At 41.2% G+C, this 19945-nt stretch overlaps 1 protein-coding gene across 5 annotated transcripts; it reads left to right on the top strand.

Annotated features, from left to right (window-relative positions):
* The first annotated feature begins 341 nt into the window (after positions 1-341).
* On the top strand, positions 342-15428 carry bcas1 (brain enriched myelin associated protein 1). 5 transcript variants are annotated; one of them, XM_029722706.1, is made up of 13 exons: positions 349-433; positions 759-821; positions 1335-1419; positions 2499-2881; positions 7904-8083; positions 9219-9278; positions 11460-11495; positions 11622-11843; positions 11972-12049; positions 13113-13241; positions 13367-13447; positions 13892-14098; positions 14301-15428. In XM_029722706.1, exons 2-13 carry the CDS (start codon positions 777-779, stop codon positions 14352-14354), a joined length of 1560 nt encoding a protein of 519 aa, XP_029578566.1. In that variant the 5' UTR covers positions 349-433; positions 759-776; the 3' UTR covers positions 14355-15428. The 5 variants fall into 5 exon arrangements, with proteins under 5 accessions (XP_029578567.1, XP_029578568.1, XP_029578569.1 ...); XM_029722707.1 differs by lacking the exon at positions 9219-9278 and having other exon boundaries at positions 342-433; XM_029722708.1 differs by lacking the exon at positions 11972-12049 and having other exon boundaries at positions 342-433.
* The last annotated feature ends 4517 nt before the right edge of the window (positions 15429-19945 follow it).

Here is a 19945-nt window from a genome sequence, read left to right as displayed (position 1 = left end):
GCTTCCAATGGTTTCACATATCCTACGTTCGCATCCTGTCGTATCCTAACCTATTAGTCATTACCACACTCTGCAGTTTCTCATGGGCTCTTTGAGGTTTCCAGCAATGTCATCAAAATCTGTCTGATAAAGCAAAGCTTATCATCATGTTCTCATTTGAGAATTTCCAGACAGAATTCATGACATTAGCATGAGTACATCAGAGACGCTCTGACAGTTGACAGTGTTATTGCTGTAGTTGTGTGTTTGGCATTCAAATAGATCCCTTTTTTATTAGTAAGAGCCCCACCCCTTTAAGAACAGGGCTAAACTCTTATCTATATATACTTAGTTTAGCAGTTTGCAAAGCAGTAAGTCAATCTCCAATTTGCTCCCAGCAGTAGCTGGAATACTACAGACAGACTAGTAAACTCACCAAAGGAGTTGGCATAAGGTAAGACACAGCCTCAAATACTTTTAGCTTTGTTTCGATTGTCATTGGTTTATTGTTGCTTCTCTATAGCCATTAAATGTGAACATATAGTATGCTATTCTTCTTATGTTGTATCTATTAGCTTTGCTTCAAATGTTATTTGTTTATTCAAGATGAGTAGCGTATTTTATTGGTATACATCATAACATTTGAATTCATCTCACGCTGTTGTTGGAAGCTATTTGGAAGCTACTGTATACTATTTTGATGCAAGAATGGAGTATCTCATCACAGCATTAACCTTAGGAACAAATGCACAAACACTGACAAACAGTTTCTTCTGCAGGTTTCATCTGTGATCAAGATGGGCAATGAGCATACCAAAAACAAAGGACATACCGAAGATAAGGTATTGATGAGAAAAGCCAAACTTTACAGCATGCTTCTCTTACTTTGAATGTTGGAATACAGGGGCAAGAAGGCTATTTCAGGGGCGGAATAGGCATCTGGCATTTTGGGCAAATACCAGATGACCTGGTCCATTTTTTGCCTAGTGGGCCTGTCTAACTTAAGTTTACTTTTAGCAAAATGATGATGATCTGGCTAATAATGGGCCAGTGTGGGGGTTTAGAGGAAAAAGTGGGTTGGTGTTGGGACCTCAAGGAAAAAAAATGGAACAGTGTGTTAGTAATGTCAGGGCCAATTTCTGGTCCCAGTCCACCCCTGGAAGTGTTTACTGTCTAATATTAGCAGTTTCAAGATACAGACAGTAATTTAGTAGGGATATTATAAGTACACATACATCTAATACTATATAATTGATAGGCCGTACAAAATTGAGTAATGATGAAAGTGATGTGATGAAAATAATGAAAACAATGATGGCAAGAGAAACTGATATCAACAATCTTTCTTCTTATAGTCTGAGCAGGCTCTGGACAAGCACCTGGAAGGAGAAGTGAATAGCCATGCTGTAAGCATCTCGTACGATGGCCTGGAGAAAAGTGGTAAGTGCCCAGTACACAAGGCCATTATTACATCCACTAATATATGGCTTTGAGTGGTTTGGTAGCCATTTATCCTGTTGTCACCTGATTTGTTACCCCATGGTCAATACCCTAAACTTTGGGCCCAACTGGTTGCAACACCTCGCTCGGTCTATAATGCTAGTTATTCATTTACAGCTCCAATGGGATGATATGACAGTGACAGTATGTCACTTGTAATCAATCTTGAATTGTTGGATTAGTCTGGATCAATTTACAAGTCTCTCTTAATTCTCTGTAAATACAGCAGTCGGTCAGTGCTACTGGGTGGTGTTCAATGATAACTCTAGGCGTAGCCTTGAACATAGATAGATCAAACATCTGTTCATCCTCTATGTGTATATTGTCTCACTGGATCAACAGTCAGGTACAAGGATTTTCAGGGCAAGTCCATATGTATTTTCTCCAAACGCGATAATATTGATATTGGTCGTCAAGGGGTGGCAGGTAACCTCGAGGTTTGAGCATTGGGCCAGTCACCCAAAGGTGCTAGTTCGAATATCGGAGCTGACAAGGTGAAAAATCTGTCACTGTGCCCTTGAGCAAGGCACTTAAACCTAATTGCTTAGGGGGAGTTGGGATAAGAAGCAACACATGTCCATTACATACTTGTGTGTGACAGGACAAATATAAGCACCCCCAAAAATATTATTTGATATCAGCAAGTAAGACACTAAAGCCACTGTTTCTAGAACAGGTTGTGTTTCTTTCACACGACTAGACTATATGTCTCTAGTAGCACATTAGTTTTACATACAGAGCAAGGGAAGGTTTTGCTTGCATTGCATTTAGGGTAATGACCTTAGTACTTACTGCATTGATTAGTCATAAGGGTAGTATCAATAGAAAACACATTTGGTAAAGTTGCATGCTATTTACCACACATACTCCCATTTTCTTCAAAATTATATATTGCCAGACATCCGATAGATTGATCAAAGCCAGGTATTACCAACCTGATCCTTGTGTACAAATGATGAATCATAGCACATAACTTTCTATTTCCTGTCACACCACACCAAGTAACCTATCTCTTGCAGATACCAGTGAAGCAGCTGTGGAACAGAACAGGCAGCCTTCCTCACTGTCTCCCGCTAAAGAGCCAGGTATAGTGGAGGCAAACGGCAGTGGTTGTGCGCCTGTGGTGGTGGAACAGGAGCCTGTCATTGAGAATGTTGCGGAAGCAGAGACTGCTAAGGCAAAAACCATACCGGAACCGGAACCAAACCACCAAAAGAAGGAGCCCAAGGAGAGTTCAAAAGAAAGAGTTAACGTATTTGACAACCTCTTCAAGAAGAAAGCTACACCTCAACCCAACCCTGATCCAGCCCCTGAAAAGGAGGAGCCCATAAAGGACAAAACTGTGGAGGAGAGTAAGAGTTTCCCGGAAGTCCCTGTAACGGTGATCAATGGGATCCACACTGTAAGTATCTAATCAGTAGTCCCTTCAAATTGGGTTGGCATAAATTCCATTTCAACTTTACTCAGTGTAGTGATCATTGATTAATGATCATCAACTCCTAACTTGAGATGTTCATATATCTACATCTAAATGATTTTGGTTATTCCAATGTAGTTAACTAAGGATATAGCCACTGTAATGTGAGTTGTACTTTGAATTGGTAACATTAACTTACAATAATATTGCATCTGTTGTGTGAACATCAACACGTCATTCTTCACTTTCCAGTGTTTAACAAAACAAATTACAAATCTAACAAAAATTCTTATTGATTCAAAGGAGAAAAGCGAAGTCTTGATGGCTGCACATTTGTTTCCAAAGCAACTGGCAGTCAGATTCTCATTTCCGGAGGCAGAGCCTGAACTTTCATCACTGCTGGATTTTCTTACGGCAGACATCATTCAAATCACCACTGAAAGATCTGAAGAGCAGCCTACGGAGGAAAGTGTCAGCCCACCTGAAGAGGAGACAGCAGAACCGGTCTTTGGTGAAGAACCCACAGAGGATACAACTGTGGAGAAGAGCCCCGTACCCAAAGAAGAGCTGGAGGAAATTGCAGAGGAACTTGAAAATGAAGCTGCTATATACTCAGCAATCGCTGCAGAACTAGAAGAGCTGGAAGAAATTGCAGATGTTCTTGAAAATGAAGCTGCTATATACTCAGCAATCGCTGAAGAACTAGAAGAGCTGGAAGAAATTGCAGATGTTCTTGAAGATGCAGCTGCTATAGAGTCAGAAGAACTTGAATCTAGCCCCAGTGCTAAAGAGACGACTGAGAAAAACAAGAAGAACGATGAAGGGAAAGAAACAAGCGACTCATCATCGAGGTTGCTCGGTCAGCTGCAATCCGCATGTATGAAAATCATTAAAGAATCGGTATATAGCCCTGTACGTGTCTGTACTGAGGTGTCTGCAGAGGGCTGCGGCACTATTAACATTACACTTAAGGTCAGTCTGAGGCAGAGAGGGGATTTGAAATGCGAGGAGGAGACTTCCGCTGAAACAGCATTTGATATGGAGTGATTTACAGCTGAGGAGCAGGATCCTCCTCAAAGAATCTAGATTCCGTGAATAAATTATTTGACACTGTGAATACCTACAAAAGGAGACTAATTGCAGTACTAGTATTATAATTGTTTTACTAATCTGACATGGTTATATGATTGTATGGTTTATTATACTGAACAAAAATATAAACGCAACATGTAAAGTGTTGGTCCCATGTTTCATGAGCTGAAATAAAAGATCCCAGAAATCTGCCTCACAACCGCAGACCACCTCTATGGCGACATGTGGGCGAGCGGTTTGCTGATGTCGACATTGTGAACAGAGTGCCCCATAGCGGCGTTGGGGCTATGGTATGTTTTGTTTACATCCCTGCAAGTGAGCATTTCTCCTTTGCCAAGATAATCCATACACCAGACAGGTGTGGCATATCAAGAAGCTGATTAAACAGCATGATCATTACACAGATGCATGTTGTGCTGGGGACAATAAAAGGCCACTCTAAAATGTACAGATTTGTCACACAACACAATGCCACAGATGTCTCATGTTTTGAGGGAGTGAGCAATTGTCATTTTGAATGCAGGAATGTCCACCAGAGATGTTGCCAGAGAATTGAATGTTTGTTTCTCCACCATAAGCATTCTCCAACGTTGTTTTTGAGAATATGACAGTACATCCAACTGGCCTCTCAACCGCAGGCCACGTGTAACCACGCCAGCCCAGGACCTCCACATCTGGCTTCTTCACCTGCGGGATCGTCTGAGATCAGCCACAGCTAATGAAACTGTGGATTTGCACAACAAAAGTATATCTGCACAAACTGTCTGCACAGAAACCGTCTCGGGGATGCTCATCTGCGTGCTTGCCGTTCTCCCCAGGGTCTCGTCGTCCTCCTCAGGGTCTTGACCTGACTGTAGTTCGGTTTTGTAACCGACTTCAGTGGGAAAATACTCACCTACGATGGCTACTGGCACGCTGGAGAAGTGTGCTCTTCACGGATGGATCCTGGTTTCAACTGTACAGGGCAAATGGCAGACAGCGTGTATGGCATCATGTGGGTGAGTGGTTTGCTCATGTCAACGTTTTGAACAGAATGTCCCATGGTGGCGGTGGGGTTATGGTATGGGCAGGCATAAGCTACGGACAACGAACACAATTGTATTTCATTGATGGAAATTTGTATGCACAGAGATACCGTGATGAGATCCTGAGGCCCATTGTCGTGCCATTCATCTGCCACCATCACCTCATGTTTCAGCATGATAATGCGCACGGAGCTGTACACAATTCCTGAAATCTGCAAATCTCTATGGCCTGCATACTCACCAGACATGTAACCCATTGAGCAAGTTTGGGATGCTCAGGATCAACAACTTTCCACAGACCACAATCAATAGCCAGATAAACTCTATGCGAAGGAGATGTGTGAGGCAAATGATGCCCACACCAGATACTGACTGGTTTCCAATCCATACGCATACCTTTTTTAAAAGGTATCTGTGACCAACAGATGCATATCTGTATTCCTAGTCATGAAATCCATAGATTAGGGCCTAATTAATTTATTTCAATTGACTGATTTCCTTATATGAACTGTAACTCAGTAAAATCTTTGAAAATGTTGCATGTTGGGCTTTATATTTATGTTGTGTTCAGTATATTTTATCTTAGCGGTGATCTTTGCAATTAAATTATTTTAAAGTTTCGTTCAAAGTCTGGTTTATTTTTCAATGAATCGTGTTAATGTTTTACTTGTACACAGCAAATTGTTCAGTGTTACCTGGTGTTGATTTTTCAGTGTAACATTTCTAGGGTTCATTCAGGTGTTATTAAATGAACTCTGTAAGTGTTAAATTAACACTCATTGGTGTAAATTAACCCCAGTGTTGGTGTTAATAACCAGTGTTCAGCAAAAACCATGCCCATCATTATCATATTTCCCAGCATGCTCTATTGCATGTTGATTCATTAAATTGTTTGTTTCCATATCTATGTACATTGATTAATTAATCTTATTCTACTCAAATATAAATAACATACATTTTTCCCTGTACATGAATCCCATACATGAATCCCGAGCAGACAAGGTGAAAAATCAGTCGATGTGTCCTTGAGCAAGGCACTTAATCCTAATTGCACCTGTAAATTGCTCTGGATAAGAGCATCTGCTAAATGACTAAAACATACATGTAAAATAAAAAATATATCTCCACTCTTGCTGGAGTGCAATAGGATTTACAAATCACTTTGCAAGCCATCATAATGTGAATTGCAGGCCTGAAAACTTTGAGTTCAAGGCCACTGTACTAGGGTCAAACTAGGACCTCAAAATAAGGCCTTATTAAATACTTGTTGTATCGTGTTAAATAATTACATTTTAATGCTAACATATTCAATCAGGATCTCACTTGGTGAAGGCCACAGGACTGAAAATTGATTATTACAACAACCATGCCTGTCACTAAAAAATACAGTCATGGTGGTAGCTCTATAATTCACTTGAAAAGCAATGCACTCTGGGAAATATGCAAGTCAGGCTTTACACTAAGCAGTGTGTTAATTTAACACTGACAAGTGTAGACCCATATATAAACTGGACCAGTGTTACATTTAACACTGCAGAATTTGCTGTGTATCTGCCCCATGTACATAAACATTCTCTCTGCTTCCGCACGGCAAGCGGTACTGGAGAATCAAGTCCGACACCAAAAGTCTCCTGAACAGCTTCTATCCCCAAGCCATAAGACTGATCAATAGCTAAAAAAAATGGCTACATTGACTATCTGCATTGACCCTTCTATTTTATTGAATTTCTCGATTCTCTAGTCTCTATGCAAACTCTACACACACTCACACTGACACTCCAACACACACACACACACACACACACACACACACACACACACACACACACACACACACACACACACACACACACACACACACACACACACACACACACACACACACACACAACAAGCACTGACTACACACACACACTCTCATGCAATCGTCATATGTGCTGTTGCTACACTGTTTAGCATAAATCCTGATGCGTAGTCACCTTACCCCTATACACATTTAACCGTACCACTCCAGTATCCCTGCACATTGTAAAAATGGTATTGGCACTGACCCAGGAACTGACCCTGTATATAGCTTACCCACTTTCTTGTGTTGTTATTTCTATTTGTCATGTGTTTTTTTGTTCTACTTGACTTTTTGTATTTATTTTTTATAGGAGCAAGCAAGTAAGGCATTTCACTGTACTAGTGCACGTGGCAATAAAAAACTTTAAACTTAAATTCAAATTCAACTCAGTTATTCTCATTGAATCTTTTCCTAATGTATAGATCCGTCTGGGGAGTTTATGTTAAAAAATATATATATATGAAAAAATTCAAAATAAAATGTATGAAATGTATGCATTCACTACTGTAAGTCGCTCTGGATAAGAGCGTCTGCTAAATGACTAAAATGTAAATGTAAATGTAAGAGGGTGGGATGTGTTGAAATATTAGATAGAGTCAACTCATGTTCCTGTTGAATAGATAGTCTTGTTCAATGACTGGAGTGAAGCCCAGATAATGAAGGAGCATTGTTTCATTTAAACTAAGTCATATTACTGTAAGAAATATTCAATTAAATGTATATATTGTTGGATAAGAATGGAGGATTTTCTTAGAATACCACAAAACAAGATATTTGAGTTTGCTGACATTTCTCAGAGGAAAGAGAGAGACAGAAGTCTCCAACATTGCTGAATATCAATGAGTATGTGTGTGTGTGTGTGAGGTGGGGGGACAGGCTATAATAAAAGGGTGATTGTTGATCGTGCCCCAAGTAGGCAGAGGCATGGTTGGAATTGTGCTCCCATCTCAAAGCTGCGTCTAACAGACTCATTGCTTGCATATCAGCTCCAGTGCTCCACCACATTCACATTTCTGAGGGATAATTATTTGTGGTTGTCTATAGGAGCCACTTGATGAGGTAAAGGAGGATACAGAGACTTCAGTGAAGCCTCCCAACCCTAGTCCAGAGGCAGAGGAGGTCAAAGGCCCTGGAATTGGCGAGGAAAGCAATCACCTTGAGGAAAACCAAGAGGGTGAGAGTCAAACAGAAGATAATCCAGTTATGAACTTCTTTAAAACACTAGTAAGTCGATTTAAAAAAATATATAAAATGAATATGATTTGTGTTGTTCAAAGAATTGAAGAGTTGTTTTAATGGTAATGTCCATAAATGAATAGATATGCACAAAATATGTGATTGCCTAATGGTTGTTTTTATAATACATTTAAAAGGAGTTTGTGGAAATGAGTGACATTGCTTCATAATTCTGTAACCTTTGCCAAAATATTTCAAGCCTTTGTAAAAATTCATTGTGATACCACTATGAACACTATTGAAGAACCATAATTTATTTTGAATTGAAAAGGAAGATTCGTATAATGCTGTCATAATTCCAAATATGCCTCTGAATAGCAAAACGTTTGGCCTATAATGCTTGATTTTGCTCCTAATCAACTAAATGAGAAAGCATGCTCCATCAGTGATGCCATTGTGTTTTAGACTGTATAGTGCTGTCAGTGATCTCGCTCATTGTGTGTGATAAATATGTGTAGAGTCAGCCTAAGGGCAATGAGGGCGTCTGTAAGAAAGAGAGACCCCGTCTTGGAGGAATGATTACACAGGCAGCTATTGTCATTTCTCTTCATCATGCCTTCTTTTGGAATTATGCCTCCATAAAGAGTTAACATAGCCCCAGCGCCATGCTAATCAAATCCTTTGAACATGCGGGAATGTGGTGGTCTTTTGTTCAGCCAGTAGTGTGAGCTCACAAGGGAGGCCTGTGCCATTGGAAGTTGAAATGCATGAAGATAGAGCGAGGGAAGGCTTACGCCATCTCCAGAGCACAATGGCTGTCACAATGAGAGAGCATGTACTGTATGTGCTTTGCCAGGGGCCTCTTTGTGTGCCATCAGTTAGACAGCCGTAGACGTCAATGGCTATATGACTAATTTAAAGACATTTAGGAAAATAGTCATTTCCTGTACCCTGTGACAGTAACTCTCTTATCAAAATAAACATTGCTGTTATCTTCTGTATGCATTGCATTTCATTTGAAAGAAATAAAAGAAACATCAACATACACTTAAATGCTAGATCTTTTCATAGGAAACAAAGGTTAGTCACAATTTTGACTGACATCCAATATTGTACGCAGACACACGTGACTCAATATATATATATATATATATATATATATATATGTCTTTGTTTTACCAAGGTGACTCCTACCAAAAAAAACAAGCAAGGAACTGCCACCCCTGATGTTACAAAAGACCAAGTAAGCATGTATTTTTATTTGAAACATAATACATTATGCAAAAGCACTGAATCCCAGTTAATACAGATACAATTATGCACAGAGATCCTACAGTATAGTATACTGTATTCTATACTGAACAAAAAATATTTAAAGGCAACATGCAACAATTGATTTTGATTTTACTGAACTACAGTTCATATGAGGAAGTCCCTCAATTGAATTGAATAAATTAGGCCCTAATCTATGAATTTCACATTACTGGGAATACAGATATGCATCTGTTGGTCACAGATACCTTAAATTGGGCCTCACAATAAGCCTCAGGATTTGTGTTGTTTAAAGAATTGAAGAGTTGTTTTAATGGTAATGTCCATAAGTGAATAGATATGCACAAAATATGTGATTGCCTAATGGTTGTTTTATAATACATTTAAAAGGAGTTTGTGTAAATGAGTGACATTGCTTCATAAATCTGTAATCTTTGCCAAAATATTTCAAGCCTTTGTAAAAATGTATTGTGAAATCACTACAAACACTCTTAAAGAACCATAATTTATTTGGTATTGAAAAGGAAGATTCATATAATGCTGTCATAATTCCAAATATGCCTCTGAATAGCAAAACATTTGGCCTGTAATGCTTGATTATGCTCCTAATCAACTAAATAAAATAAAAGCATATTTTAGACTGTATAGTGCTGTCAGTGATCTCGCTCATTGTGTGTGATAAATATGTGTAGAGTCAGCCTAAGGGCAATGAGAGAGTCTCTAAGAAAGAGAGACCCCGTCTTGAAGGAATGATTACACAGGCAGCTATTGTCATTTCTCTTCTTCATGCCTTCTTTTGGAATCATGCCTCCATAAAAGAGTTAACATAGCCCCAGCGCTATGTTATTCTCCTTTTTGTGCATTCAAATTGCCATAGATAAAATGCAATTGGGTTATGCCTGCCCATACCATAGCCCCAACGCCACCATGGGGCACTCTGTTCATAATGTTTACATCAGCAAACCGCTCGCCCACACGACGCCGTACAGGTGGTCTGCGGTTGTGAGGCCGATTTGCACGTACTGCCAAATTCTCTAAATCAACGTTGGAGGCGGCTTATGGTAGAGAAATTAACATTATCTGGCAACAGCTCTGGTGGACATTTCTGCAGTAGTATGCCAATTGCATCTGTGCCGTTGTGTTGTGTGCCAATTTTTAGATTGGGCTTTTATTGTCCCCAGTACAAGATGCACCTGTGTAATAATCATGCTGTTTAATCAGCTTCTTGATTTGCCACAACTGTCAGGTGGATGGATTATCTTGGCAAAGGACAAATGCTCACTAACAGGGATGTAAACAAATTTGTGCACAAAATCTGAGATAAATAAGCTTTTTGTGTGTATGGAACATTTCTAGGATCTTTTATTTCATTTCATGAAACATGGGACCAACACTTTACATGTTGCGTTTATATTTTTGTTCAGTGTATATTTAATGCTATACAATTATTTCCCTTTGGTAAAGTCATCTAAAATAATAATGGCAGCTTTTCATGCCTTAATTTACCTTCAGTAGAAAGAGAACATCTTTCTCAATGCTTACACTAACAAAGGTGAAAAAATAACAAGTGAAACACATCTCACTCTTATCATTTTCATCCCTTTGGTAATATGAGGCCTCATTCAACATTGCCGTCGTTAACATCTTCACTTGCATCTACAGTTGCAACATATTAACCTACAGTGAGAGGTTTTTGAATGACTGTGATTGTAACTGTTATTGAATGCCGCAGAAAAAAAAATCATCATATTGAATACCAAAAATGCCAAATACAGGCTGAGTTAAACAGACCAATGATTCTTGAGCCTTATTAAACAAGTATTTAGTAGTGTCAGTAGTCTGCCATAACTGGCATCCATCTTCTGTTGAAGGCCACAGCTGAGAATACATGTGCAGGCCAAGGGGCGACTTACTCAGCTGTGGAGCCTGTTGCAAATAACCTTGGATAAACCAGAACTAAAATCTTACTTCATTTGTTCAGAAGTTCGCTTCTTTACGTAGTCTGTCCACGAGAGATTAGTTGCCAAAGATGCCTCTTCAGGTCCTCTAATCAACCTTAGACAGAAGGTACATGATCTCTTAGCAGAAACAGAATGGTGATTATTCTCCATATTACCAGCACTAACTATTGTTTGTTGTTGTCACAAAACAGTCACAGAAAGAGGCCCAACCAACAGCAACAACTACAGTGAGTACTGAATGAATGCATAATTAAATAAATACATAAATCATGTTTTGTGACCTATTAGCTGGGTGTCAGTGATCAACTGTTCCTATTTTGCTTCCTTTTCCATTGTGCCTCTCGCTTGAATAGGCTGCACAAGTAGTGGATGCTCCAGCAGCAGCCAAAGGAGGAATGTCAATCCCACCACCCCCACCTCCAGCCCCAGCACCACCTAAGATGGAGGTTAAAGCAGAAATAGCAGCCCAACCTGGGACAAACAAACCAAAAAAAGAACCAAAGGATGCTTCCAAAGAACCAGAGGCCACCAAGTCGAAATCTGACAACCCGTTCAGCAGACTTTTCAGCAGAAAGGTAAGGCAATACTGGCACTGTAAGGCACTTAAACGGAATCTTTGGCAAATTGATAACTTTCCGTAAAAGAGAATAATATAATGTATGAATGTCTGTGTCAGATTGTAACAGTTTGATCTGAATTTGAGGCATTGCTAGGCCTCAAGTCTAAAATCAAGGTTAAATCAACAAGTGGAGCCAGTGCACCTGCCAAGCCTCCTGCAGTGGTAAATGACAATACAACATTCAGCCATTTTGAAACTAACAGAGTTAAGCTCACTGTGACATCCATCATTTCATATAACTGTATTAAAATCATTGCATCTTGTGGGTACACTATCTACTAGCTATATCATACAGACTGCAGCCTTTTCTCTTGTGCAGAGCAGCAGTACAGAGACCAAACAGAGCAGTTCCTCAGAGCATTCGTGTAAATGTAGACCTATCTTCATCATTCAAGTGACGTATTGTGACATTTCATGGAGTTTCATTGCTGATGTTTTTCTCAATGTGGAGTCAACACACCTAAGATAGTGCCGCAATCAGCTAGACTGCGGCATGGCTTGTGGAGAATGGGCTTAGGTCTGCATTCATTCATCATCCGTGAACATTAATAGCATTCCACAACATCAGAAATCCAACAATATATAGTTCAGTAATTTGAGCCCAAAGTAACGACTTATATAACAGCAGACCAAATATTGATTTCAGAAACTGAATTTGACTTTGTTTTCCATTCCGACTGTGTCTGTGCGAATGCTTCTTTGTGTCTTTATTTGTTTAGTGAACTGTGCTTTTACAAACCTACCTGTGCCTTGCCATGTTGCCCATTCAGTATAAAGCCTAGATAGTGTGTTATACGGCACATGTTCAGATCAACATCATTCTGCCCTCCACAGACAGTGGAACCAGTGGAGCCACAGCCAGTTGTTGAAGTACAGGTAGAAGTGGAGAACTCTCTTGGCATACTCCATCCACCCTGTGCCGTCTTTTTCTCTTTCGGTCGGGTTGCATGGTCGAATTGGGTATTCACGCTATCAGTTATAATTGGTCTCATTCGTCTCATCAATAGGGTGGCCCTAAGGGGCAAAGTACATCACATCACTTTTATAGTACCAGTTTTTGTTCCAGAGTATAGCTTTTCATCCCCCTCATGTCTTTCTTCTCTGTTTGGTGGGTTCTTTTCTGGTTCTTCCAGGTTGCTGATTAGTTTTTTTTTTGCCTTTATACACACCTTAATCCTGAGAAGGGCTCATAACTACATTTTTCTCTTCTGCTGTTTCGATAAAGGAGATAGACGCCTCAAAGACGGCTACCCTGGAGGCCTCTGCCAAACCAGAACCACCACCGGCACCTGCACCGAAAGAGGGGAAGAAACCGGCTGTAGCCAAAACCTCCTTTTCTCTTTTCAAGCCCAAGGTAAGGCAGATATTCTACTTACATCCCACTTTGGTTCTCAACGGGAACTACACATGCTAGTTATTTTGGAAAGACAGGAAAATGTGCCAATGTGATAAACAATAACGGAATGATGTGAATTTGAGGACCTGCTAAACCAAATGGCTTCAAAAGTCCAGACGGCTTCAACAAGTGGAGTCCGACTCCTCAAGAAACCTTTCAAAGGGGTAAATGAGCATTCCTGACGGCCAGTGTGAAATTAACAAGAGTGATCTCACTGAGTTCAGCTTATGCTGGTACTACCATATTGAAATATCTTGCACAAATAATGTACATTATTTGGTAGATCAATTGATATCTGTTGCATACACATTATCCAAAAACAGCTGGTTAGACTAGTGATAGTTTTTCCATTTCTAATTTCTATGAATTATATCTTTACCAAACAGAACAATGCTCTCATTAATCTAGTCATTATTTCATTGCGTCAATTGTGCTTTTGTATTGTGCTAGTTAATGTATTAATGTGTGGGCTCAGCTTTACCTGGTGAGAGAAAGGAGGCAACGTCATAATACAGCTTTGGACCGAGTAATGGCTTTACGATTAACATTACATGATAAAAATGACACTCAGAAATGTATCTTTTCATTATTTGTCGTAATTCAATCAGGCTTCTGAGCCCAAAAAGGAAGCCCCAGCCCCAGCTGCAGAAGCCGTAGCTGGCCCAAGTGTGGCCAAGGAAGAACCAAAGGCCCCAGAGATCCCTGCTGTGGACAGCAAGCCAGCATCAGGACCCTCCGAGGGTGGGGACAATTCCCCCGTCCTCCCTAAGAGGCTGGAGAAGAGGAACTCCATCCACTTGTTCTTCAAAAACCTGGTAGGCTGAATTGGCAATTCCGCTCTTAATCATATGTGCCACCACTAGATGGCCTCAGCAATTTATTATGACTGTGAGCCATTCTTTACAATGAAATGTCGAGAGATATTGCTTATGGAAAAGTAATGTGAGAAAATCAAATGTAGATTCTCATATAAAGTTCTACATTGATAAGTGAAAAAAAACGTTCCTTTCCTTGCAGGGGAAACGCCAGTCAGACGCAGGAGTACAAACAGAACCAGAGAAGACCAAATAAAAAGGAAACACCCCTTATTTGCCCCCCCAAAATAATCTGGAAAGGAACTTTGATTTGTTAGATACATTGTTTTTGATAATCTGATCGCACTATTGAAGGGATGGTGGTAAGAGCAAGTTCTTTGAGGGACAGAGGCTGTAACTGGTCTGGTCAAGTCTTTGTGGAGTATTTCAGAGTTGTTCTTTGTCAAGGAGGTAAAATATATGTTTGGTTGAAAGGCTTGATAGGTAGAAAGAGGTGTGGTTAGTGACTTGTACTGGGAGAAATATCCATTTTCGGTTGCCTGTGCTGTTAAACTTAACCTCTCTCTCTATAAATTATGCAGCATTTACCCTTGCTTTGACAGATTAATGCACCTAATGATGTAATGCGATATATAACGTTTTGCTTAATTTTTTTTCACTTGGTGTAAAAATAGAACTAGTCTGAAAGAACTTGTGAAGTGCATACAACGGTTTCAGATAAGTTCATAGGATGGTTTGTAGAATAGATGCATAAAGCTCAGCTTGAGATAAAGAGGTACTACTGGAATATACTCAACATATATTGGAGGAGTGGGGGAAATTTTGATGTTTTGATTAATGATTAACACGTGCACTTTACAATGTTCTTTTTAACTTGGCAGGAACTGTACATGGATGCAAATATATAATTGATGAGAAATATCAAATATATGATATATAATATGTATTATATATACATATACCATTTATTATTATAATCATACACAGGGGGACATCACAATCGTTACGTTTGTTGGGCTGCACATATCACCTGGTAGTCTATAGAGCTAATACTGCATAGTCACGAATCAAAGCTGATTTCATTTTCCTAAGGGTTTTCCTAAGAATGGTGGTTAGTTTTCATGTGATTGAACTGTTTAACATACTGTATGTGTGCCTGTATGCAAACTGTTATAATTTTGGGGATCATGTCTGTTCATTTCTGCATCTATTGACTATATATAGAATCTGCAAATAGATTATTTCCTGTGCCAACCCTTCACAAATATATGATACCATAACATTATATGTGTCTTATTAAAGGACTTTTTCTGTAACTGTTTAAAGAGAATACATGTGTAGAATATTTCTTTCCTTGTTTTTTCTATGTTTCAATTTAGGCCAACATTGATCAAGAAGGAAATAAGAATAAAAATATTTAGGGTTAACTTAAATAATTGCTCATGTTATCATCAAACAGGATTACCAAGTGTTGCAATAACTGAAAAAGACATGACCCAACAAGTTAATCTTGCATGACTGAAGTAGGAAGCCAAGCTGTCTTACAGTATGTTTGAAGGCCACACCTCATTGAATAGATACAACTTGAAAACACTGAACAGCACCCTTGCTAATCACCCATCAGCGGCTTTGATTGTTATGTCATTGGTCAGGTATTATTGTTATATGAGAGCCTGAGAAAGTGTGTATGAAAACTCCTCACAGGCAAATGATATTAGCAGCTGGTCTGAAGGATTGTAAGGCTGCCTGTGATAGAGAAGTGACTCTCTAATCTTTTTAAAGTGCCCCATCATGGAGTCCTCTGTCTGTGGAGGAATGCGTTTTAGATAGCTGTGTCTGAGATCATCCACCATTAAGTGATGAGTCGCCGTCCCTGAAGGCACAACTCACACTGCTCCTTTGTTATCTGAAGCACTGTTCTTGCATTGCCCCCTGTAATCGCTGTGATCGCTTCAAATTGTGCATCAAAGAAATTGCCATGAAGTGGAAGGGAAAAGAGAGAGAGGGAGAGAGAGATAGATGGTGAGGGAGGCTACGGGTATGGTAGTACTGGACTAGACATTTTATTTGTTCCCATTGTCTGTCCTTTTCCCTGCTGATCATTTCAATTTTAAGAGGCAATATCACATTTTGCTTTGGCAGTAACAATATCATACTAATATGTCTGAGAGAACTGAGTTAATTCGTATTATTTTCAGAAGAGAAGTAGTAAAAGGTAGCACATGATGGACCAGGAGAAATACAGAAGCTATTTTCTAAATGTGCTTTGACTAACGACTTCAAACTACACAGACGGCTGTGTGGGAGTTTGAGACTTTTTGATAATGCATAAACTGATGCATCTGAACTTACTGTGACTCCACCTAAGCGGCAGTACATACTGTGCACACTCTTGAATATGCATAATGTCAGATATGGAACAGTTTTGCTCACTCATACTCATTTATTAATATACTCTTTGAAAACATGATGTTATCTAGAACCTAAAAGGCTTATTCAGCTATCCCCATAGGCGAACCATTCAAAAAAACTTTTGGGTTCCAGATCAAATCAAATCAGATTTTATTGGTCACATACACATATTTACATTTACATTACATTTTAGTCATTTAGCAGACGCTCTTATCCAGAGCGATTTACAGTAGTGAATGCATACATGTCATACATTTCATTTCATGCATTTATTATTCTAATTTTTTTTTTTTGCAGATTTTATTGCGGGTGTAGCGAAATGCTTGTGTTCCTAGCTCCAACAGTGCAATAGTATCCAACAGTGCAGTAGTATCTAAAACAATTCACAATAATACACACAAATCTAAAAGTAAAAGAATGGAATTAAGAAATTGTCACATTTTGTTAGGTCAGGGTGTGACTTGGGTGGGCATATCTAGGTTTCTATTTATTTGTTGGCCTAGTGTGGTTCCCAATCAGAGGTAGCTGTTTATCGTTGTCTCTGATTGGGGATCATACTTAGGCAGCCCTTTTTCCCACCTGTGATTGTGGGATCTTGTTTTTGTGTAGTGCCTGTGAGCACACTATTACTTTACGTTTCGTTTGCATCTGTATTTGTTTTGGTGAGTTTCATTTATTAAATCATGTGGAACTCTACGCATGCTGCGCCTTGGTCCATTTCTAACGACGAGCGTAACAGAAGATCCCACCTCAACTGGACCAAGCAGCGTGCCCGGGAGGAGATGGCATCCTGGTCTTTGGAGGAGGTTGAGGAGAGAATAGCCTGGACTTGGGAGGAAGTATTGGAGAGATATGAAAGCCTGCCGGGGAAGCGTTTGGAAGCAGCGAGGGAGGAACAACGGCGACGAGACCAGGAATCAAGGAGACGATGGAAACCCGAGAGGCAGCCTCCAAAATATTTAGGGGGTGGCACACGGGGTGGCGAGCGGAGCAAAGGTGGGAACAAGAACCAACTCCCTGTAATTAGGATGAGGAGTTGGTCACGGTTCAGATACCATGCTTTGCGGAGATACGCAATGTGTCTCCAGTGCGCATCCACAGCCCGGTGCGTTCTGTGCCAGCTCCTCGCACTTGCCGTGTGAATGTGTGCATCCAGCCAGGACGGGTTGTGCCGGCTCAGCGCTCCTGGTCTCCAGTACACCTCCTCGGTCCAGGATATCCTGCGCCGGCTCTACGCACTGTGTCGCCAGTGTGCCTTCACAGCCCAGTGCGTCCTGTGCCTGCGTCCTGTGCCAGCGCCCCGCACTTGCTGGGCTAAAGTGAGCATCCAGCCAGGACGGGTTATGCCAGCTCTACGCTCCAGACCTCCAGTACACCTCCACAGCCCGGTACGACCTGTGCCTGCTCCACGCACCCGGCCTCCAGTGCATCTCTCCAGCCTGGTATGCCCTGTGCCTGCTCCACGCACCCAGCCTCCAGTGCATCTCCCCAGCCTGGTACGCCCTGTGATGATCCATGGCACGAAGCCTCCAGTGATGATACATGGCCCGAAGCCTCCTGTGGTGATCCATGGCCCGAAGCCTCCAGTGGTGATACATGGCCCGAAGCCTCCAGTGGTGAGCCATGGCCCGAAGCCTCCAGTGGTGATCCATGGCCCGAAGCCTCCAGTGGTGATCCATGGCACGAAGCCTCCAGTGATGATCTAATGCACGAATCCTCCAGTGATGATCCATGGCACGAAACCTCCAGTGATGATCCATAGCCCGAAGCTTCCAGCAACGGTCTGCAGTCCAAAGCTTCCAGCGACGGTCTGCGGTCCAGAGCTTCCGGCGACGGTCTGCGGTCCAGAGCCTCCGGCGACGGTCTGCGGTCCAGAGCCTCCGGCGACGGTCTGCGGTCCAGAGCCTCCGGCGACAGTCTATGGTCCGGTTCCTCCGGCGATGATCCACGGTCCGGTTCCAGGGAAGTGGGGGGAGCCTCAAGCAGAGCGGGGTCTGCGTCCCGCACCGGAGCCTCCACCGAGAGGAGATGCCCACCCGGACCCTCCCCTATAGGTTCAGGTTTGTGGCCAGAGTCCGCACCTTTGGGGGGGTACTGTCACGCCCTGACCTTAGAGCCTTTTTTATTCTCTATTTTGTTAGGTCAGGGTGTGACTTGGGTGGGCATATCTAGGCTTCTATTTCTTTGTTGGCCTAGTGTGGTTCCCAATCAGAGGCAGCTGTTTATCGTTGTCTCTGATTGGGGATCATACTTAGGCAGCCCTTTTTCCCACCTGTGATTGTGGGATCTTGTTTTTGTGTAGTGCCTGTGAGCACACCATTACTTTACCTTTCGTTTGCTTCTGTATTTGTTTTGGTGAGTTTAATTTATTAAATCGTGTGGAACTCTACGCACGCTGCGCCTTGGTCCATTTCTAACGACGAGCGTAACAGAAATATATAAATATTAGATTGAGCAATGTCGGAGTGGCATTGACTAAAATACAGTAGAATAGAATAGATGAGTAAAGCAGTATGTAAACATTATTTAAACATTATTAAAGTGACTAGTGTTCCATTATTAAAGTGGCCAACGATTCCAAGTCTATGTATATAGGGCAGCAAATCAAATCAAATTTGATTTGTCACATGCGCCAAATACAACAGGTGTAGAGTGAAATGCTTACTTACAAGCCCTAAACCAACAATGCAGTTTTAAGAAAATACCTAAAAAAACTAAGAGATAAGAATAATAAATAATTAAAGAGCAGCAGTAAATAACAGTAGCGGAGCTATATACAGGGGGTACCGGTACAGAGTCAGTGTCAATGTGCGGAGGCACCGGTGTCGAGGTAATTGAGGTAATATGTACATGTAGGTAGAGGTATTAAAGTGATTATGCATAGATAATAACAGAGTAGCAGCACTGTTCCGGTGGGGAGGGGGGGGCGGCAATGCAAATGGTCTGGGTAGCCATTTGATTAGCTGTTCAGGAGTCTTATGGCTTGGGTGTAGAAGCTATTTAGGAGCCTCTTGGACCTAGACTTGGCGCTCCGGTACCGATTGATGCGCTGTAGCAAAGAGAACAGTCTATGACTAGGGTGGCTGTAGTCTTTGACAATTTTTAGGGCCTTCCTCTGACACCGCCTGATATAGAGGTCCTGGATGGCAGGAAGTTTGGGCCGGTGATGTACTGGGCCGTACGCACTACACTCTGTAGTGCCTTGCAGTCGGAGGCCGAGCAGTTGCCATACCAGGCAGTGATGTAACCCGTCAGGATGCTCTCGATGGTGCAGCTGTAGAACCTTTTGAGGATCTGAGGACATATGCCAAATCTTTTCAGTCTCCTGAGGGGGAATAGGTTTTGTTGTGCTCTCGGTGATGTGGATGCCAAGGAACTTGAAGCTCTCAACCTGCTCCACTACAGCCCTGTCTGAGAATGGGGGCATGCTCAGTC

The sequence above is a fragment of the Salmo trutta genome, chromosome 30 (genome assembly GCF_901001165.1).
Source record: "Salmo trutta chromosome 30, fSalTru1.1, whole genome shotgun sequence".
NCBI lineage: Eukaryota > Metazoa > Chordata > Actinopteri > Salmoniformes > Salmonidae > Salmo > Salmo trutta.
The sequence above is the reverse complement of the archived record's forward strand: the minus strand, read 5'-3'. Positions and strand labels throughout refer to the sequence as shown.

What these genes read in the sequence shown, in the direction of transcription:
- bcas1 (XM_029722706.1), top strand. Translation starts at nt 777, where the DNA reads ATGGGCAATGAGCATACCAAAAACAAAGGACATACCGAAGATAAG. An exon ending in AAGGACATACCGAAGATAAG is followed by an intron (nt 822 to 1,334) that starts GTATTGATGAGA and finishes TTCTTCTTATAG; the next exon opens with TCTGAGCAGGCTCTGGACAA. An exon ending in CGATGGCCTGGAGAAAAGTG is followed by an intron (nt 1,420 to 2,498) that starts GTAAGTGCCCAG and finishes TATCTCTTGCAG; the next exon opens with ATACCAGTGAAGCAGCTGTG.